We start from the raw sequence: 23,114 nt of genomic DNA on the forward strand, positions 1-23,114 counted from the left end.
TAAGCAAATAGGACAACTTAAGATACTGAAAAGTGCTTTCAGTGCTGAGTGTCTATAAGAGAGCACTTGTGGATGAATTGTTTAGAGAAAGTGGTTTGGACTTAAGCCCTCAGGGAAGGCCCCTCTACAAGGGGGTAACATTTGAACAGAAACTTGGATGATGAAAAGGATCGAGTCTTGTGAAGATGGGGGAAAGGAAGAGTTTTCCATACTGAGGGAACAGAAAGTGTCAGTGACCCACAATGGAAGGCACTTGGCACGTTGGAGAAACAGGAGAAGCACGGTTGTGGCTGTGGAATGCTGAGTGGGGCAAGAGGGTGGGGACAGCTGAGGCTGGAGAGGTGGGCCTTGTAGGCCAAGGCAGGAAGTTAGGGTTTTATTCTTAGTGCTGTTGGAAGCTGTCGCTGGGTTTCAGACTGGCTGCTCTCTGATAAATTACTGCAGCTGGGGAGGGTGTGAGTGGGGATGAGTTAGGTGGTCCAACTGAGAGACGGGTGGCTCGGGCTAGGATGGTAGCAGAGGAGATGCTAAGACTGGGTGGGGTAAAGGAGGTGTTTTGGAGGTAGGCTAATGGGTTGGATAGTCGTAGGGAGTTGAGGTGAAGGAAAGAATCAAAAGAGAACTCTTAGGGTTTGGATCTGAATGACTGGGTACACAGTGTTGCTGATAACTGAAATGGAGAATTGAGCACATTGGGGGTCGGGGGAAGGTAGTGAGCAAAAGGTATTAAAAGTTTTATTTTTGGTACTGAAGGTTTGATGTTCTAATAAACATCAGGTGGAAATGTTGAGTAAACAGGTATGTGTATCCTGTTAGGGAATCTCTCTGAATCTTCTTTTAAAGTAATTCTGACTTATCAACAAATTGCCTATTTTGCTTTACCTACTTCAAATGTAAGATCAAGCAGGGTTTTTTTTTTTTTTTCTTTTCTTTTGTTTTGTTTTTTTTCAACAATGGCGGGGTACCTGTCTAGTGAGAGAATTAGGTCATCAGCATTTCCAGAGCTCTTTTGCTGGGTTTCTGGTTAAATTATTTGGCATTGGTAAAGTGACATTCTCTATCAGCTGTGATTTTATGGAGCACAAAGAGGATGCCTGATATCAGTGACAACTTTCAGTTCTTTGGTGAACTTTTAAAACTTAGACTGATTCATTCCTGCCCCGCGCTGACTCTTTCTTGTGTGCTCTCCTGTAGTGCTGTCAGTTTGTACAGAAACTCCAGAGTGAACTGTTTTTCATCATTTTTCAACTGTTTTCCATCATCACTGTTGTAAGGAATTTCTGGCTCTTTTAGGTCCCAGGCTCCCATTTAGGAGGCAATCTCAGTCCCCTCCTCTTTGCCCCAAGCTCATGATGTGTGAGACCAGCTACTGAATGAACTGCCCCCTTCTTTAGCATAACTCCCTGAGAAGAGGAAATCGAATCCCCTATTAAAGGAGAAGCCCTTTGTTTTGCTTCTATTAGGTTGATGTAGAAGAATGTATCGAGTGCCCAGAAATATAGTTTAACATCACCTTTAATTGAAACATTTCTGCCTAAAATGAAATCAGAGTAGTGTAATCACAAAGACTAGCACAGACCTGTAAATCAATGCCCTAAAGACAAAGGCAGGAGGAGAGCTCTGGCTCAGACTCAGGCCCTTCAAAGAGTGACACCTGTTCCAGTGTCGACACTGCCTCAGGCGTCACACTTAGGGTCTTCAGGAGTGGGACTACATGACCAGAGAGTCCTAAAGATTATAATGTCCTGTGTCTGACATGGGCTGTACATTGGGTTTGTGCTTTTAGAAATGACATCTGTTAATTTTTCTCTTGCACTGTCCTGAGGGTATGGCTTCTTAACCTCGTCACTATTGACGTGTTGGGCTGGACAGCGCTTGTTGTACAGGCTGCCCTGTGCCTTGTAGGAGCTTTGCCAGCATCCCTGACCTCTACCCACTAGTTGCCAGGAGCGCCCACCCCTTCCCACTGTGGCAGCCAAGTACGCTTTAAGAATTGCCAGATGCCCTTTGGAGGCAAAATTGCCCCTGGTTGCGAACCACTGCTTTAAGGTAATCGTAGTGATTCGTGCTTCATCATTGGTACCTGTTCATGCATGGACCTATGCTGCAAGCTAAAATAAGGTACAGGAATTACAGAACAAAATCTGGTGTCAGCGAATGGGACTTTTAAAAGTATCATTTCTTTATTATCAAGTGTCAGCTGTTTGGTCAGTTATTTATCTAGGTTTATGTTTTGTAAAAAATATATTTCTTTAAGAAACTTTCTCCATTTAATGTTTGCTTTGTACAATTTCACCTAAATGAAGTTCCATATGTTAGTTATAACCCATAATACTTGAGGCTCACTCCTTTCCCTTAGGCTGATTAGACGAACTAGTTTTCTCTTGTGTAAAATATGGAAGTTCTAAAAATTTACTGTCTAGTTTATGTAAATATATAACAGAAAAAAATCCAAGTAACAGGATGTTAACAGTAGGGTTAGGATTACAGAGTACTTTCATTTTCTATGTTATATGTTCCTGTAAAGTTTCAATTTTTTAATATGAGCATGTATTATTTTTGTAAGCAGAGAAACAATTCAAGTAAATATGTTTTAAAATAAGGTCTCTCTGTTTTCTTTAAGTGGCTTTCTGACAGAAAAAAGAGAGCACTTCAGAAGAAAGATGTCGGTGAGTATTATTTTTTTCATTTCAGTTACATTTGTGATCCACATTATAATGCTTTTCTCATTTACTGTTATCCTGTTTAAGTGAAGGTTTACAAAAACACAGTGGTGGGGCTTCCCTGGTGGCGCAGTGGTTGAGAATCTGCCTGCCAATGCAGGGGACACGGGTTCGAGCCCTAGTCTGGGAAGATCGCACATGCCGCGGAGTGACTAGGCCCGTGAGCCACAATTGCTGAGCCTGCGCGTCTGGAGCCTGTGCTCCGCAACGGGAGAGGCCGCGATAGTGAGAGGCCCGTGCACCGCGATGAAGAGTGGCCCCCGCTCGCCGCAACTAGAGAAAGCCCTCGCACAGAAATGAAGACCCAACACAACCATAAATAAATAAATAAATAAATAAATAAACCAAAAAAAAAACAAAACACACTGGAATTCATTCAGTGGAAAATAAACTTCCTGCCCTTTTCCTTCTTTTTTTTAAAATTTTTATTTATTTATTTATTTATGGCTCTGTTGGGTTTTTTTGTTGCTATGCGTGGGCTTTCTCTAGTTGCGGCGAGCGGGGGCTACTCTTCTTTGCGGTGCGCGGGCTTCTCATTGCGGTGGCTTCTCTTGTTGTGGAGCACGGGCTCTAGGCCTGTGGGCTTCAGCAGTTGTGGCACGTGGGCTCAGTAGTTGTGGCGCATGGGCTTAGTTTCTCTGCAGCATGTGGGATCTTCCCGGACCAGGGCTTGAACCCGTGTCCCCTGCACTGGCAGGTGGATTCTTAACCACTGCGCCACCAGGGAAGCCGCCTTTTCCTTCTTAAGAAAACCTTTGTTGTGCTTGATACAGTCCCATGGGTATGGGGTTTGGTTTTACCTACTTAAGCACTGGTAAGTTAGCTTGTTACTGTTTCATGGATGATAGCAGAAGACATAAGACTCCTGGGTCAGAGACAAGGGCTCCATTCCTCAGGCGGCACAGCAGATAGCCTGAGCACCAGCCTGCTTCTGTCCCCCCCTGCCCAGGTTCTGCAGGGGCACTCAGTGTGGCCCAGATAGGTGCATTGCATGCAGTGGGTTTGTGTTGCAGCTGAGGAGCACTGAACTTGAGAAGTCCACTGCCTTCACAGCAAGCAGTGAACAAGCCTGCTCTTTGTCTAGAGGAGACTCACCTGTGGAGGTTCCCAGCTCCATAAATAATGCTGAGAAATGGCTCAGGTAAAGGAGTGGCCAGGGCCTTACAGTCTCGCCATACCCAGCAAGGCCAATAGGAATGCAAGCAGTGCTAGAAGGACTAGCTCTCCTAACACTTCCATAATCACTTTGTTTTCCAGTGTATCGTATCTTTTTCCATTTGTTAAATCCATTTGTCAGTTTTTGAGATATAGAGACAATGAACATTTTCTTTCATGAACAATGAACAAAGTAATTTTACATACAGGACATATGAACATGAACATATGATCATTGTAGAAGATTTTGATTCTTTAAGTTATGACAGCAGGGGAGATAGGTTTGTAAGATCAGTTTTTAACTTAAATCATTTTGGACAAATTTTCATTAAATTTTTTCTGTTACAAGTTGTCATAGTTGAAAGATGATTAACTTCCCACATATTTTGTTCAAGTTATTTTCTGAAAATCAAAGACCTAAGATATTGAAAAGGTTTCTGGATGTGAGATAAATACCTCAAAGCAAGCATCTTGGAAAAGTAGGCTTTATATAAAATTAGAAAATTACAACTTTAAATCAAAGGAAAAGAATAATTGCTGCTTTCGCAGTGCTTACTGATTTTGATTTCTTCTGATTCTCTCATTACACTCCAGTGTTCTAGCGTGTAAGAAAACAGATTCAGATTACTTAGAGGAAAAAATTGTTCATTGACTCCTTTCCAGCCCATCTCAAAACTGTCATGTGTCTTCCAAATTGAGTGGGCCACTCCTGCTCAGTTGGTTGGTTTAGTGAACAAGGCAATAATGTGCCAGAGAGTCATACACGGTCCTTACAGTGGGCACATTGTTACAATAGCAGCCAGCAAGAATCCACACTTTCTTGTTGCAGGGAACCAGTTTTTGTGAGAGTACATTTAAGTGTTTTGACCCAGAGAGATTGCTCTAAGGCTTCCTCTAGCCTGGATCTTCTTGGCCGCAGGTCAGTGCTGCCACAAAGAGGCAAAAGTCAGCTTGGTAGCAGCTTCTTATATAAACTTAAGATTTTAAAGGTTTAGACTTGTTATTATTTAGGAGAAAAAATGGTAAAGATTTTTGTCTTAGCCATGATCCATGATTGAATAACAATAGTGGTTTAATGTTTATTCTGTTCCCCCTTTATCCCGGGCTTGAAACTGGATGTTTGATGCACTATTATGGACACTTTTTTTTCCAATTAACGATGACACCTTTTCCTTTTTGAAAAATAAAAATAAAATACTTAGTTTAGAAAAATAAGGTATGAGCTAAGAGAAAAGCTTGCTGTGTCATGGGCGGGGCTGTGTCCGTGCGCCTTCCCGAGGCTGGGAAGCACTGGGGCGTTGCCGTTGGTAGTGACCACTCTGAATACTGTCTTCCTGGACACAGAGTAAGCACGTGGCGGTTAAACCAGTTATTTGTCTTCTTTCTTTGTAGATGTCCGTAGGAGAATTGAACTTATTCAGGATTTTGAAATGCCTACTGTTTGTACCACTATTAAGGTATCAAAAGATGGGCAGTATATTTTAGCAACCGGTAAGCATCTTTTTGGTTATGATTTACATATACTTCGTAGCAGGAAATGCTGTGGTGGGAAAGGTCACTTTTTAAAAATTACCCTGACATTGTATTATTAAAAAATTTCAAACATATAGAAATATTGAAAAAACTGTATAGTGAACAGCCTGTCACCTAGATTCTTCAATAGTTTGCTGTATTTGCTTCATCACATATCTGTCTATCCATCTTTCTGCCATCCATCAATCCATCCTGTTTTTTGATGCATTTCAGAGTAAGTTGCAGGTATTAGTATTCTTCACCCCTAAATACCTCAGTGTGTACATCATTAACTAGAGTTCAGTATTCGTTTATGGCTTTTTTTTTTAAAGATAAATTTGTATAAGTACATTGATGAGTTCGGACAAATGCATATGCCTGTGTAGCCCAAACCCCTACCAACATACAAAACATTCTTTCATCCAGAGCATTCCGTTATGCCCCTCACAGTCAATCCCTGCTCCCACCCATGTGTAGCCAGCTTCTGCTGTGATTTATTTTTTCACCACAGACAAGTGTAGCCTGTTTTAAATGGACTTCATGTAAGTGCAGTCATACACTATGTACTTTTTTTGTGTAAGACTTATTTCATCTAGGACTTCATATTTCAGATTCATTCATGCCATTATATGTGTCAGTAATGTGTTCTTTTTTTATTAGCAAATGGTATTTCCTTATAGGAATATGCCACACTTTGTTAATTTATTCTTCCTTTGGTGGACACCTGGGCTATTTTCATTCTTCGACTGTTACTGGTAAAGCATTATGAACCATCTTGTACAAGTCTGTTTTGAGGACATTGCTGGGTCATAGGGTAGGTATATATTTAGTTTGATAAGAAACTGCCAGATGGTTTTCCAAAGTAGTCAGATCATTTTGTACTCCCACCAACAATGAATGATAGGAAAGGTCATTTTTATCATAATGAATTTCTCTATCATATACTAGTATTTTTTATGTCACTAAGATTTTATGTTAGCAGTATTCATCAGTATCAAAAAGTCATCAAATATAGGGAACTTTTAATATAAGTTAGAACAGCATTACCCAACCTTTTTTTGTTTGTGATTTTGCTACATATATCCTGGGTATTGTCCACTTACATTTTTTTTTTTGTTGGCTTAACATTATCCATCTATATCTCTTTTCCAACCGCTTTCTTATTTGACAACTTTTATACATCCACGTGCTAGTCTCTTTTGTTCTGTGTCAATGGTGGTCTCATTACTAACACTATCCACATTTTTTAGCGTCCAGTTTTATGTTCAGAATCTAGATTAAAATTATAGATTATATATAACATATATATTGTATATAGAGTATGTGTGTGTATATATACTATACTATATACTATTTTTAAATGAGATCTTGGGCTTTGATCCATGCCAGAAAACATAGGACTACTTCATTCCTTTCTTTTAAAAATATCCTCAGTGGTTTTAAAAGTCAGTCTTTTTCTTTTCATGATAAACTTAAAAAAAAATGCAAACATTATAGAAATACATAAGATAAAATGTGAAAGGCCCTAAGATGACACTAAAATATACAAAATATCACTGTGCTTATTCCTCCATCTTCTTTCTGTACCGAGTACTAACATTGTCATTGTTGAGTTTTACAAAAGCCAGATCACAGTATAAGCGCCACTCTGCAGCCCTCACTGCACCTGCTCTACTCACTCTCCCTTTCACTTTGTAATATGTTTTGGCAGCTTTCCATGTCAGGAGTTACAGGTCTGCGTCATCCTCTTTATAACCTCTATAATGATTTACCATCATTTATTTAATCGTTTCCCTATCAGTGGACATTTAATTTGCTTTCAATTTTTGGCCATCAGTAAATAATGCTGCAGTGAACATTCTTCATGTCTTTGCTACACTTATGGGTGTGTTTCTGTAGAATAAATTTGTATAAGTTGAAATACAGATATAAGGTGTATGAGCATTACATATTTTATAGATATTGCCAGATTGTCCTCCAAAGAATTTGTAACAATTTATACTTATCACCAAAGTATGAGAGAACTTTTTTTGAACAGCAACCTCAATGCAGATACTAACCATTTTTTCATCTTTGCCATTTGATAGACAAAAACTAATTTTTTTTGAATTTGTTTTTTGAATTTTTGAATTTTATTTTTTTATACAGCAGGTTCTTATTATTTATCTATTTTATAAATATTGACAAAAAGTAATTTTTAAAAAATCTACTTTGTTAGATTATTTGTGAAGTTGATTAGCTATTTGTATTTCATACACAGGTTTATACATTTTCTGTGTCTTGCTTGTTTATATCCTTTGTTCATTTTTCCCTTGGGATGTTGGAGAGGGCTGCTTTTTTTTTTTAATATCTTTATTGGCGTATAATTGCTTTACAGTGTTGTGTTAGTTTCTGCTGTACAACAAAGTGAATCAGCCATATGCATACGTATGTCTCCATATCCCCTCCCTTTTGAGCCTCCCTCCCACCCTCCTTATCCCACGCCTCTAGATTGTCACAAAACATCAAGCTGATCTCCCTGTGCTATGCACCAGCTTCCCACTAGCCATCCATTTTAGGAGAGGGCTGCTTTTAAGTTCTTTTTGTTTGATGTGCTTATAATGAATCTTACTTACCTCTAAACAAAAAGTGTACTCAACATATCTGCAGGATATTGATAATGAAAAGTATGTCCTTTAGGTTTTACATCACATTAAATTTTTTTATAGGAACATATAAACCTCGAGTTCGATGTTATGACACCTATCAATTATCCTTGAAGTTTGAAAGGTGTTTAGATTCAGAAGGTAAGAGGTTATATTTGAAATCACAAAAATAGTTTTTATATTTGGCTGCTTTTCTGCTTTTTAAAATGGGCATGGGTTGTGTATCAGTTTTCTGTGCTGTGTAACAAATTGCAATAAACGTGGCAGCTTAAAAAAGATTCATTTATTAGCTCATAGCTCTGTAGGTAAAGTCCGTCCAGGCTTTCCTGTGTTCTGTGCTCAGGGCTGACCTCAAGGTGTCAGCCAGGTGGGACTCTTCCAGGGGCCCTGGGCAAGACCCCTTTTCAAACATACAGGATGTTGGCAGAATGCAGTTTGTTTTGGTTGTAGGTCTAGGGACCCCTTTGCTGCTGGCTCTCAGCCTGGGGCCATGCTCAGCTTCTAGAGACCCCTGCATTCCTCCTCACCTGGTCCCCTCCTCCTTCAAGCCAGCAGCAGCTCATTGGACCCTTCTTGTGCTCTGAATCTCTCTGACCGTCCCTTCTGCCGCCAGCTGGAGAAAACTCTGCTTTGAAAGGACTCGTGTGATTATAAATCTCTCCTTTGCCATAGAACGTGATGTAATCACAAGAGCGGTGTCTCCTCAGGTTGACAGCGTCCACCCGCACTCTCCGGAGGAGGGGACTGTCCCAGGGGGAAGGTCAGTGGGGTCATTCTTAGAATTCTGCCTGGCACAGGGCTCAGGTTGAAATGGGAGAGTTCAGGTATTTTTGTCAGGTGGCCCCATGTTTGAGATTGAGGGAAAAGAAGTTAATGGGATATGTATTCTCTTAACTTGTTTCACTGTCTTCTTTTTAAAAAACAGGACAAACTCCATGTGCCGCTAATAATAACTGTTTTCATTCTTTATTTTCATTTAGCAGGTATACTGTGAATGAGTAAAAAGTTACTGTTACCTTTTTTAAAGCAAAAAGTTTTGAGGTTTTAATGTTTGTTGTTTTACTTTGAACATCTCAGCAAAACTGTGACAAAATTTGGAAGTCATTATGTTTTGTAAATTTATTATTTAATTTGCTTCAGTTCTGTAGAAAATCTAGCTGATCTGTATAAAGAAACTATAAAGCTTTTAATTTTCCATTTGGTGTTTTGGGGGGCAATATAACATGGAAACTTTGTTCTTGTGTTATGTAGGTGCAAAAAAAGGAAGAAAAACCCAGCATTTGTATATAGTATTTGTGTTGCGTTAGAATCTTTCATCAAGTTTGTATTTTTATTAAAAAAGTGGACTGATAATTGTATTTTTCCTACTATTTCTTATTTTTCAGTTGTCACCTTTGAAACTTTGTCTGATGACTATTCAAAGGTACGCTTTATAGCATTGGTTTTTACTGCCTGTCCTCAAGAAGTGAATGAGTGGGATTTGTTTTTACGATAAGTGTTTTTATGATGTTTCCATTGTTAAATTTAAAATGGCTGTATAGTAAAATAAAACCTATTGTTTTCTATTAATATATATTTAGTTTGTCACATGTGTGTGACAACTGGGATAGAGATAGCCTTTGGCCAGTCTAACATCGAAATAAGTTTTCCATAGCATGTATGAATGAAACCTTTTCTATATTTTTAAGAATTGATAGCAGTCATCTTTTTAGACCATCTTATGTTCTAGATGTGTGATTTTCATTATTGCATTTATTATTTTCATTTTCTTATTCATATGTGAAAAGTACAGTAGCAGTGTTGTACGTTTAATTCTCTTAACCCTGCAAATAAGTGGTTGTGCATATACTGAAACAGTTCAAGACACAGCTAATATATTTATGTTTCCTTTTCTTTCTTTTTTGGTGCCATTAGTGCATCTTTCAACTCTTGTAGTAATTTTCAACAGTTACAAGATTGTCAGTAAAAGTGCCTTATTCAATTTAAAATGAAAAACTTTTACAGATGTCATCATGAAGGAAAATTGAATTTTCAGAGCTGACATGCTTTCTATGTTGTCTTCAGTTCTGGAAACTATGGAGTACAGTTTATCCTTTTGCCTGTGGTAGCCGTTTATCATGTTTTGGGACTTGTAATTTTATAGTATATTTTCTCTAGATATTGATAAGTTTGCTTTTAAATACCATCTGCAGATTTTTAAGATACCTTTGTAATACGTTAAATTTATACAAGGAGTCTATCAAACTCTGTGTGATAATAGTGAGATTATTAAAATGTGTTCTTAAGTAAAATAGGAAATGACTCACTGAGGTTACTGAGCAGTGCTCTTCATTACAAAGTGCTGGTGCCAGATAAATGAAGGGCATTTGGATTAAGTCTTTCAGTTAGAAGGTAAAGTTTGCCAAAAAACCTATCTAAGATGCAGGAAGGCATTAAGTAACTAATGGAGGTTTGATTCTTAAACACATTTCTTAACCATGATGGCGAGTTGTGTTTATACACATGCGTTTACAGAGAGCAAGAAGGAGGATGAGAGAGATCAGAGATTTTCTTGCTTTGCCAGTTTCAGTGATGATGATGAAATAAATACTTTAACCTAAGCAAACTAATTTTCTTGTTTCATTTTCAGATTCTCTTCCTGCATAATGATAGATACATCGAATTTCATTCACAATCAGGTTTCTACTACAAAACCAGAATACCAAAGTTTGGGAGAGATTTTTCTTACCATTATCCATCCTGTGACTTGTACTTTGTTGGCGCAAGGTATTGGGATCTAATCACCCTTTGTTTTCTCCTTTCCACCTCCCCAGGCAACTTCTGTTCTTAAAATTGAGGAGAGGGATTAAAAGAAGAATAAGACATTATCCCTGCCTTATAGTTGCTCAAAGAGTGTAGTTCCAAAGTGACTGGCTCATTTAGAAATTACATCCTTGACTTCTATTAGCATGGTGCTCTAAATCTAGAGAGACATGGGTGACCCAGTAGTGTAGCAGTGGTGTGAAGTCAGTATCTTAGCCCCATTGCATGCATTTTAAAACTTTTATTCTTAAATGCTGCCTTCTTTATGATTATAAAAATAATACATATCCATTTTAGAAAATTGGGAAAATATAAAAAAGAATAAAGAAGAAAAAAAATCACCCATAATTATGCCACTCAGAGGAAACCCTTATTAGTATTTTATTGTTATTTCATTGTAGTCTTATATACATACACTTATAGATACATTTTGGATCTTGTATTCTCTGTGTTATTTGTAAATAATATTCTACTTAATGACTTCATAGTATTTCCTTGGCACATGGGTAGTTTAAATCACTTTTATGCATGAACAAACTTACAAGTAAGGTGGTTATCTTTTAGGTTTAGAATACATTTTTGTATCAGTTTTACAAAGGGAAGTGATGCTTTATGACAGATACATGTTTCTAAAAATTATATTTACTTGAAGAAACGTTCATTGTAGTTTACTGGATTTTTTACTTTATTCATTGTTTGGCAGCTCTGAAGTTTATAGATTAAACTTGGAACAAGGACGGTTCCTGAATCCTCTACAGACTGATGCTGCGTGAGTGTTTTGTTATAAGAATCCTGCTGTATTTATTTTGGCCTGGAGATGAAGCCAGACGCCCAATTTGTTGTCACATGACATGTTGTTGCATTTAAGCAGAGCTCTGGGCAACTTAGGTAAAAGAGTAACATTAAATTTTTTCTCACACAAAAAATTCACTAAAAGACCTGGTGATGTCGTAAAATTAAAAAAAAATTTTTTTTAATATATGTGAAGAGTTTTTAACTCACTCCAGAAATTCAGTTACTGTTTTTTGCTGTGTTCTTTAAATTTTCATTCATGATTTGGTTTTGTGATATTTTCTTTTATAAAGAAATTTTGAAATAACTTGGAGTACTACTTTTTAATTTTATTTTTTTATGCTTTTGCTCGCAGACATTTAAGATTTTTTCACATTTTCTTTTCATCATATGTTATGGTCTGTACTTTTGTTTTATTCATAGAGAAATCCTTTAGGAATGAATCTGTCATAATAGGATTAATACTGAGTAATAGCAACAACACCAGTAGTGAAAGCACTTACTATGTGCCAAGCATTATTCAGGATTTTATATATATTCACTCATTTGAAACTTATAACAAATTTTTACAGTATAGGTACTATGTTATCTCCATTTTTCAGATAGGGCAGCTGAGACTCAGGGTAAGTAGCTTGTTTAAGTTCACACAGCTAGTATAGAGTGGAAGCTGGATTACTTCTCACCTATGTATATAATGAGCTTGTTGGATTTTCCTTATTGCTTTGAAAGGGATTTTTAAAGGTTGGAAGAACAGGTAGTGGTAGAAACCAGGTAAACTCTGGGTTTCTTTTTTTTTTTTTCCACCTTGATTTGAAATGCTCTTTTTTTTTTTTTTTTAAATTTATGGCTGTGTTGGGTCTTCGTCTCTGTGCGAGGGCTTTCTCTAGTTGCGGCAAGTGGGGGCCACTCTTCATCGCGGTGCACGGGCCTCTCACTATCGCGGCTTCTCTTGTTGCGGAGCACAGGCTCCAGATGCGCAGGCTCAGCAATTGTGGCTCATGAGCCTAGTAGCTCCGCGGCATGTGCGATCTTCCCAGACTAGGGCTCGAACCCGTGTCCCCTGCCTTGGCAGGCAGATTCTCAACCACTGCACCACCAGGGAAGCCCCCTCTTATTTTCTTTAAAAAGAAATTATAGGGCTTCCCTGGTGGCGCAGTGGTTGGGAGTCCGCCTGCCAATGCAGGGGACGCGGGTTCGTGCCCCGGTCCGGGAGGATCCCACATGCCGCGGAGCAACTAGGCCCGTGAGCCACAACTACTGAGCCTGTGCGTCTGGAGCCTGTGCTCCGCGTCTGGAGCCTGTGCTCCGCAACGGGAGAGGCCGCGACAGTGAGAGGCCCGCGCGCCGCGATGAAGAGCGGCCCCCGCTCGCCGCAACTGGAGAAAGCCCTCGCACAAAAACGAAGACCCAACACAGCCAAAAATAAATAAATAAATAATTAAAAAAAAAAAGAAATTATAGTAATGTCATGATGCATCCTTGAATAATAAAAAGTTATCTGCTCTTTAGAAGCAGAATTTCCTGTTTATAATAACAACTTTTATTTATTGAGTGTCTCGTAAACTCTAGATGCTGTGCTGAACATGTAGTTTTTTCATTTAATCCTCACAACAACCATATGAGGTTGGTGAATACCATTTTGCAGAAAAAGAAAACGAGCCTAGATCACTGTACTCAACAAGCTGGTCAAGTCTCAGGATTGGTGTAGTGACAGCCTGTGTTCTTTTTGCTTTGGGAGAAAATATATTGGGAAATGTGTTCTCACGATGGTGGAATAGTGTTTTTGAAGAATGCCCTTCCTTGTTTCGTCCCCTGGCAGATAGAGTGTCACCCTGGGGTCTGAAACTGCGGGGACTGTGTACAATGCACTGGCCTCTTTGATGCCTCGGTGCTTCGCATATGCAGATGAGCGAGAGAATCTGCTGCCACCTTCTGCGCAGCATTGGGTTTACCGTTTGTTTAGAAAGTTTACTGAGTGTCTGTCGTCCCCGCCCCCCGCAAAAGTAGATGCTAAAACTCTCTCCCTTATCGCTTTACTATTTTAGGGAGAATAACGTTTGTGACGTAAATTCAGTGCATGGCTTATTTGCCACAGGAACAATAGAGGTAAGCGTACGTTGACTTTATTTTTTAGAACATTTGCTCTATATTTGATAACGAATGGAGTTTTATTTAAAGACAGCGTTGCTTGGTCCCTAAGAGCAGGGTGCTAATGAAGCCACAAGCCACTGGTTTGCTCTTCGTATGGACCGTGGGTCACGTTCCACAGAGATACAGCTGTGCCGTTGCTGCAGACTGTGCCCCTTGTGCGTTGATTTGGTCTGCGAGGGCCGTTATCGTCGGGGGTGAGACTTGAAGTTGCTGCTGAATTGCCAGCTCCAGTGTGATTGCCACTCTTGTTCTTAACAGGAGGCAGTCCCAGCTCTCTGCTGCTTGTCAGTTTTATGACTGACTTGCCCTGAGGCTTGTTTTTCTCGTCAGTGAAATGGAGATGATAATACTTACCTTGGCAACTCTATAGAGGTGCTGTGCTGGTGAGAATCACATGAAAGAACCTATTTGAAAACATTATAAACTGGAAAGGTATATAGGGTTGTGATTTGGACATCCTCTATAGTAGCAGTCAATAAATGCACAACATTTTCATTTTAAACTACAGCACCTTTGAATCAGTGTCCTTCATGATTACCAGAAGTTTTTCTAGACTTGCATTTTTAATTACAATATTGTTAAATACTCATAATTTAAAAAAAGGTAAAAATGTCAAAAACGTATTATTAAAAAAGTACCCTTCTGTGCCTTCCAGTTACCAAATCCTCGTACACCCGAGGTAACTCTTTAATGGCTTGCAGTATTCTTTTTTTTTTTTTTCTATGTATGTGCGGGTATGCATATGTGTTAGTAACATGGTTTTAAAACTTTTTCACAAAATTGAAATTATACCATGGTTCTTCATTTGCTTTTTTTTTTTTAATGTAATGGTATATAATGTACGTCTTTGTACTTTGGTACTTGTAATTACTTATAAAGCTAAAGTAATTTTTAAAAAATTAATTAATTTATTTATTTTTGGCTGCGTTGGGTCTTTGTTGCTGCACGTGGGCTTTCTCTAGTTGCGGCGAGCAGGGGCTACTCTTCGTTGCGGTGCGTGGGCTTCTCATTGCAGTGGCTTCTCTTGTTATGAAACACGGGCTCTAGGCGCATGGGCTTCAGTAGCTGTGGCTTGCAGGCTCTAGTGCGCAGGCTCAATAGTTGTGGCGCACGGGCTTAGTTGCTCCGCGGCATGTGGGATCTTCCCGGACCAGGGCTCGAACCTGAGTCTCCTGCATTGGCAGGTGGATTCTTAACCACTGCGCCACCAGGGAAGCCCCTAAAGTAATTTTTTTAAACTGATGGATAGGATTCCATTGTTTGAATGTACTGTAGTTTATTAAACCAATCCATCTGGATGAAATTTAGGTTTCTTTACTCAAATTATTTTTATGTTAAAAGATTAAGATTCAAAATGGAACACATGAGGTTGATTTAATGGAAACATATAAAACTATGTTGACAGTGTTATAATACTATTAAGCCTAAGTCAGGCCAATGAAGCATTATCTTGCTAATTACTTTTCTTGAGATTACCAAGGGGAAGTTTTAAAATAATTTTCTTGAAAAAATTGTTTATTTGAATAGAGTCCTTACAGAGCAAGCTAGGCTAGAAATCAGGAAGGGTGCTCTGTAAGATAAGTTATGTGTTAGAGCAGGCTGCTCTTTCACCAGCTGTTTTAAGACCAGCCCTGTGACTTGTTGAAGGGGGAGCAGAACCCCCCAGGCCAAAGGCTGGGTTCCTGAAATTCCTTGGGTACCTTGATTACTGGGGGCTTGAAATTTGATATGCATAGTCAGACCAGACTTTAAAATTCATTTTACATTAATTTTTTTAAAAAATAAATTTATTTCTTTATTTATTTTTGGCTGCGTTGGGTCTTTGTTGCTACACGCGGGCTTTCTCTAGCTGCAGCGAGCGGGGGCTACTCTTCATTGCGGCGAGCAGGCTTCTCATTGCAGTGGCTTCTCTTTGTTGTGGAGCATGGGCTCTAGGCGCTTGGGCTTCAGTAGCTGTGGCATGTGGGTTCAGTAGTTGTGGCTCGCGGGCTCTAGAGCGCAGGCTCAGGAGTTGTGGTGCACGGGCTCCATGGCATGTGGGATCTTCCCGGACCAGGGCTCGAACCCGTGTCCCCTGCGTTGGCAGGCGGATTCTTAATCACTGCGCCACCAGGGAAGTCCTGATTTTTATATTATATGTTGGATTTTGATTTCTTCTGTGATAGTTATTGTAGTACATATATTAAACATTTATCATTGATACAATAATATTTACAAATTTATATTTTTCCAGTTATACCAAAATGTCTTGCATAACTCCTCTCCCCTCAACCACACCAACCAAATCAAGGTCCATTCAAGGATCATGCATCACATTTTGTACTTGTTTTTCTTAACCATCCTTCTTTTCTTCTTTTAAATTATAAAATAAATGCAGCTAATGATAAAACATTTAACAGTACTAAAAAGGGTATAAGTAAAAAGTTTGAAAAAGTTAAATTCTTATTCCCCACAAGATAATCAGTGTTAATGAGGCTTTTTTTTTGGTATTTGTCTAAAAATTTTCTAGTATTTAAAATGACTGTGTTTTGTTTGTTTAGGGCCGAGTGGAGTGTTGGGACCCGAGGACGCGTGGCAGGGTTGGCCTGTTAGATTGCGCCTTAAGTAGTGTCACAGCTGATTCAGAGTAAGTGGGAGTGAAGTCGCAGTTTAAATACTCATCAGCTTCTGATTTAAACAAACGTATCAACACTAAATTAAAATCAGTTGCTAAAGGATGACACTCTTAAAACATGTTTATCTGAGGTCGTGGTTTTGTGATTGTTTTATGTAAAAATCCTTTCCTGTGAAAGCTCAGTAAGTGGGGAAGCCAGATGGAATTCCTTGTTTATTTAGTTGCCGTGGAATTTTGTTAAAACAAATACACTGCAGGAATTTCTATTTCCCATTCTGTAGGATATGGTGGTGGAACCAGGAGTCCACCACTCCATTTAACAAACAAAAATATGTGCTTTGAATTCTAAGGTAGAGGGAAGCAATGTTTTTGATATTTTCTTGTTCCTATTTGGCCATTCCTACACTTAAAATAATTGGAAAAGTAAATCACAGTTGGGGGATGAAAACCTCTAAAGCTTGAATTAAGTAATACCTATAAGCCCCCTGTCCTTTTCCCACTCACAAGAGTACTTACTGTTACACTGCTTGGTACATATGTTTTCAGACATTTTTTTTTTTTTGGCCTTGACTCATGGCTTGCGGGATCTTACTGCACCAATCAGGGATCGAACCCGGGCCCCCGGCAGTGAAAGTTCCGAGTCCTAACCACTGGACTGCCAGGGAATTCCCTTCAGACATTTTTCTGTGCTCATATTAACACATGCAGATTATCACTCTGTCAGATCCTTGACATGGGATTAGTTGCTGTAATCAGCTCGGGAACGCCCTTTCTCTGGGGTCTTGTTATTCATGGAAATGTCATTTTACCTTGTCTTTTCAGTTGGTCAGACATTTATCTACAGTCATGTCACATGGGAGGTGGAGTGTTAGATGGGTGGGCTAAGAGAGACTAACTCTAAATTTATTGTAGAATTTTGTGTGATTTGCATTTTTCTGGAGGAGAGAAGAAGAAATATAGTTCTTTCTTTTGAAAAAATCAGCTTTGTAAAGCATTCTTGACCTAGGAAAAAAAGCTAAGAATCACTGAATGGAAAGATGTCTGTTTCTAATGTATACATTTTTTCCTCTGTCATAAGTAAAGAAAAAATTTTTTCCATCTTTTAATTATGACATTGAAAGTGAGTATAGGAAATTTTTTTCCTGAGTATTGTTACTGAGTTTTATTAAAGTAATACTAATGAATAACTTCATTAGTCATGGTATGGAATATAGTATATTAAACAATCTAAAAATGGAAAACTCATTCTACATTTGATTTTTCGTTTTGTTTTGGAATTACTTAGACATTTTTATTGTGAAATGTACACATACAGAAAAACTCATAAAACATTAATGTGCAGATTACTGAATTATGAGTCTCTACATTTGTTAATAGAGTAAAGCAACGGAAAATGCTTATTAGTATTCATCAAATAGGTATGAAAGAAAATGAATCAGAAACTTGTTTATTTTTAGAAAGTAGAAAATCAGGTTTAAGTGAAAGATATTTACTCACTCTCTAGGAAGCAAAGAGGTTAATTTTCTCTTACCCTTAAGCATTAACTTGTGTTTGAATTAGAATAAAGAGACTTGTGTACAAACTCTGTCATTAATTGTTTCATCTTGAAAAGTCATTTAAGAAAACAGGCCAGCAGGAGTTATTTGCAGTATGTCTTAAGGTTATTTCTACTTTAATGACTACAATAGAAGTACCATTATACAAAATTTAAGGAAGGGATGTTAAAAAATAATCTTAACTGTGGTCCCTAGAAACATGGGAGTATTTTTTCTTTTTTTAATAGAATATTGATTCACAAACATTTTTGGTGGCCTCTTTTGTCCTTAGGGGTGAGGCATTTTTCAGCTATCATGATGGAGGTTATTTTATTGATTAAAAATTTTTTTTTTATTTTGTAAAGATGATTTGTACTTAGTGTAAAAAGATACTAAGCAGTTTCAAAAATACACAAAAGAAAGTAAAAATGACTTCTGCATATATACAGGCAGGTCTGATTTAAGTAACAGACCACTCTTCGTGCATGAAGGATGCTTATAGTTTTTCACTAGTACACATCTATTTACAGTTTTATGATTATTTCCTGAGGGAGAATATCAAGAGCTTGAACAGCATACATGTTCTTAAGGCTTTTGGTACCCATTGCTAAATTGCCTGACAGAAAAGGTAACATCAGTTTAAAGGTCTACCTACGTGTACAAAGTGCACAGTCTCCCACCTTCCATAGCCCAAGGTGTTAATGCCGTTATGATAATACTAAGATGTCAGAAAGAGCCCGGGATATCGAATCAAAATACAGCTTGGTAGAAATAATAGCTAACAGTACTTTCTATTTGCCAGGTAGTGTTCTAAGTTCTCTATGTATATTAACTTATTTAATAAAACAACAACAGTCTTTGATGCAGGTACTGTTTTGTATTTATTTTACAGATGAGGAAGTGCTAGCCTTTAAGAATTATGGGGCAGAAGCATATTTATTTCTAGGGAAAGATGTTCTAAATATGCTGTTAAGTGGAAAAGCAAATCATACAGTTCCCTATAGAGTTTTATCACATTTTCATAAGAAAAACAATGAACTTATGTGTACAGTCACAGGGACGAAATCTGGATATGTTACAAAGTGTTAAAAGTAGCTCTGCCTGCTGATTCAGCTTCAGGTGATTTTATTTATTAATTTTTTTATGCTTAGCTTTGTTTTTTTCCTACACAAACATTATAAGCCGTCACCCTCTGTTATTTGACATAGGTAGAGTTCTGGAAGGTGGAGCCAACACAGTCAGAGAAAGAAATACGTGTTAAATTTTGGCTAGCGGAGGACAGGCTTTTGTTCTTTGCAGATGATGTGATTGTCTGCCTAAGAAACCCAGTAGAACTAACTGAAAAACTATAAGCACTAATATGAGAGTTAAGTAAATTGGTTACAAAATAAATGTACAAAATCAGTGGCTTTGATGTTTATCAGCAATAGCCAGTTAGAAAGATACAATGAAAAGCAGTTCTCATTTATAACAAAATAATTTATAACAAAAAAATTGTAAAATACTGAGGGATAAGCTTAATAAGTGACTATCTGAAGAAAGGGACAAAATTTTATTAAGAAACAAAAAAGTTTGAATAGGGCTTCCCTGGTGGCACAGTGGTTAAGAATCCGCCTGCCAATGCAGGGGACACGGGTTCGAGCCCTGGTCCAGGAAGATCCCACATGCCGCGGAGCAACTCAGCCCATGCACCACAACTACTGAGCCTGTGCTCTAGAGCCTGCGAGCCACAACTACTGAGCCCGTGAGCCACAACTACTGAAGCCCGCACGCCTAGAGCCCGTGCTCCACAACAGGAGAAGCCACCGCAGTGAGAAGCCTGCGCACTGCAACGAAGAGTAGCCCCAGCTCGCTGCAACTAGAGAAAGCCCACGTGCAGCAATGAAGACCCAACACAGCCGAAAATAAATAAATAAAATAAATTAAAAAAAAAAAAGAAATACAAAAAAAAAGTTTGAATAAATGAGGAAAAATAATGTCACCGCACTGAGAAATGATTCCAAAGTTCATTTTGAAGAGTAAATGACTGAAAGTGATGCAGACGAGAGGCCTCCAGGTTTCCGTGGATGCTTCAGTGTAGTTGCAGGCTGAGGCTTTAGGTGGCATAAGAGACCTGAGGATGCCAAGAGTCAGCAGCCTGGACTGAAGGTCCTGGGCCAAGGTCATGGAGACAATAGGTATTGAAATCAGGACTGTGGCCCACTTCTGACTCATCTTCTAGGACCCTTTCCCCCTCAGAGCATTATTCTTGGTTACTGAGTGAGAAGCATACTCTAGATTCAGAGCCATAAACATCCATCATTTTGTTACGTTTACAGGTTCTGGGTCCCTGTTTGGGGACTAGTCTTTATTTTAGCTTGACATCACTAACTTTAAAAATGAAAATGGGTATACCCATGCCCGAATATAAAACTGTTTTCTCTTAAGCAAAAAAAGGGCATGTTACTGTAAATATCCTGGCTTAATCAAAATGAAAGATATTGTCATACTGATCTTTTTCAATTGGTTTTATATTTTCAGAAACTTTTTTTGCTTGTAGCTACTTTGAAAATATTTCTTACAGTTCTTAAAGAACATAATCTATAGATTTTTAAAGGTAGATTACATTTATAAGTAAAGGTTATTTTTCATTTTGATTAAGAAAGTTTGGATACAATTACCTTTTAAACAGAAGACTAAGAAATGTGATTGTCCCCATTAGAATTGAAGTGAAGATTAATAATGAATTTGTTGGGGCTTCCCTGGTGGCGCAGTGGTTGAGAATCTGCCTGCCGGTGCAGGGGACACGGGTTCGAGCCCTGGTCTGGGAAAATCCCACATGCCGCGGAGCAACTAGGCCCGTGAGCCACAACTGCTGAGCCTGCGCGTCTGGAGCCTGTGCTCCGCAACGAGAGGCCGCGATGGTGAGAGACCCGCGCATCGCGATGAAGAGTGGCCCCTGCTTGCCACAACTGGAGAAGGCCCTCGCACAGAAACGAAGACCCAGTGCAGCCAAAAATAAATAAATAAATAAATAAATAAATTTATTTAAAAAAAAATAATGAATTTGTTATTTGGAAGGAGATTTGGCCATATATGCACGAAACACAAATGTTTTGCCTTTCAGGATCAACAGTTTACCAACGATCTCTGCTTTGAAATTTAATGGTGCCTTGACCATGGCAGTTGGAACATCCACAGGGCAGGTAAATATGTTTAAGTTGGAAACTTCACACTTAAGTTACTACTTCAGGGGCGTGTATGTATCATGGGAAACATCCACATGTGTGTTCACTGTGGGAACAGAAAATGAAGCATTATTGTTTTGGCCAGAGTGGAGAGGGTACTCAGAATGCTGTGTTCCTTCAGTACCTTGAGAAATTCTGGTTCTGGCCTGAATGGTTGATGTGAGAGGCTCTCGAGCTGAAGCTGCAGTGGGGTATGCCTCAGGTGTCCTCCTGACTGTGGTTTAGAACAGCATTTTCTAGAGTGTGTGGAGTAGAGTTCCGTGGTCATACAAGTTTGGAATTCTCCAGATTTCTACTCTTTGAGGTTTATAGTGCATTTAAATATGTATTGAAGGCTCCGAGAATTCCTGTAGACAAAAAATGTGTTGAGTAAGTATTTCCAAAATGTATTTGCCCAAGGAACCTTTTTTTTCACCCAGCACCATCACCCATATCCCGGGCAGTGAGTGGTCAGTGGGACATACCTCAGCAAACGCTAGTCTGAGGAGTACAAATGAAATAGCTTCAGAGATTTAATTTCATCTTTTCTCTCTTTCCTTCAAGGCAGAGCCCCCACACTTGTAAGTCTGTTCTCACCTCAGCACAGGTGTGAGCCCTACTTCCAGTAGAGTTACTGCCTCTGTCATCTGTCACCTGGGACTAAGATCCAGCTTCACCAGGCCCCTTGCCTATCAAGACAGGGCTCAGAAGAGACCCCCCCTCCCCCCGAAAGTCATAACCCTGCCACCGCCATCTGTCTTGAATCTACCAGGACTGTCTTCATTATGCTTCTTGTTCTTGTTTCTGTCAGCCGCTGTGACAGTGCCTGGTACACAGTAGGCCCTCAGTGTATATATTTGTTGAATTCATAAATGACACAAATTCTTGTGGACTTTCCTTCTGGTTCCTTCCTTAATATAGCTAAGTAGTTCTCAATCTCAGTGTGCCTAAAGACTACTCTCAGGCTTGAGTTCATAAAACCGTATGCTGGAAGGGTAATTTAAGAGATTTTTCTGGAGTACTTTTGCTGGCTGACTTCAGAATCTTTGTACCCTGAGTGAGGGGTGTTCTTTGTGTTGATAAAAAAGGTAATGAAGTAAATGGCAGCCGTTATTCTAAGTTTTAAAAGTTTCAAGATAAAATATTTAGTTTGTTTAAACAGAAATAACTTTTTTTTTTTTTTAGGTTTTATTGTATGATCTTCGGTCTGATAAGCCATTGCTAGTTAAGGATCACCAATATGGGCTGCCCATTAAATCAGTTCATTTCCAGGATTCATTAGATTTGATTTTGTCTGCTGACTCTCGAATTATCAAAATGTGGAATAAGAACTCAGTACGTATTTTTTGTTGTTAACATTACTTACTTATTTGCCTATTTTCCATTTAATGTTTCTTTTCTTTCTGTTGCCTTTTTTGAGCAGTGTCGGTTCTTGAGAAAGAAATATCAATACTAAGCATCCGTTTGGGCACTTCATTGCAAGTCAGTTACTTCGGGACAGAATATTCATATTCAAAGTAGTCAAGATTGTTTTCTTCCTGTTAAGAAGTTTTCCTCATTTGCTGGAACGGGCATGCAATTTTACATGTTCAGTTAGGTAGAGAGTAAATCATTGTTTAAAAAAAAGATTGATCCATGAGAAACCCCCTAGATTCTGAGGCTGTCTTACAACCTTAGGAAGGTTTTTATGAGCTACTGCTAATCTTTCCGTATCAGTATTATTATACATCTCAATTTCATACCCTTTCCCCATGTCAAACAATTGGATTTTAGATATGATACCTTTACAATAATTTCTTATAGTGTTTTTCTTAAAAACAGTATTTTCTTCAGAATATTTGATGTTTTCTGCCCTTCTGAGTGTCATTTAAAAGGTAACAAAACCCTGTGTTGCTGGTTTTATTCTGCTTTCTGCTTTTGCTTCTTCATTTTAAAACCTAAGTATTTTGAGAGAGTAGTAAAGGGTTAGCTCATCAACT

At 38.6% G+C, this 23,114-nt stretch overlaps 1 protein-coding gene across 1 annotated transcript in view; it reads left to right on the forward strand.

The window, feature by feature from the left end:
* Positions 1–23,114, forward strand: part of NOL10 (nucleolar protein 10) — an 87,029-nt gene that overhangs the window by 1,231 nt on the left and 62,684 nt on the right. Inside the window, exons 2-11 of the mRNA XM_007195653.2 lie at positions 2,624–2,669; positions 5,271–5,369; positions 8,099–8,176; positions 9,421–9,458; positions 10,665–10,801; positions 11,541–11,606; positions 13,675–13,735; positions 16,321–16,406; positions 21,036–21,114; positions 22,321–22,470. Coding sequence (XP_007195715.2) covers positions 2,624–2,669; positions 5,271–5,369; positions 8,099–8,176; positions 9,421–9,458; positions 10,665–10,801; positions 11,541–11,606; positions 13,675–13,735; positions 16,321–16,406; positions 21,036–21,114; positions 22,321–22,470 — 840 coding nt within the window. The remainder of the gene's footprint in view (positions 1–2,623; positions 2,670–5,270; positions 5,370–8,098; positions 8,177–9,420; positions 9,459–10,664; positions 10,802–11,540; positions 11,607–13,674; positions 13,736–16,320; positions 16,407–21,035; positions 21,115–22,320; positions 22,471–23,114) is intronic.

This window comes from Balaenoptera acutorostrata, chromosome 12 (genome assembly GCF_949987535.1).
Source record: "Balaenoptera acutorostrata chromosome 12, mBalAcu1.1, whole genome shotgun sequence".
In the NCBI taxonomy this organism is placed as follows: domain Eukaryota; kingdom Metazoa; phylum Chordata; class Mammalia; order Artiodactyla; family Balaenopteridae; genus Balaenoptera; species Balaenoptera acutorostrata.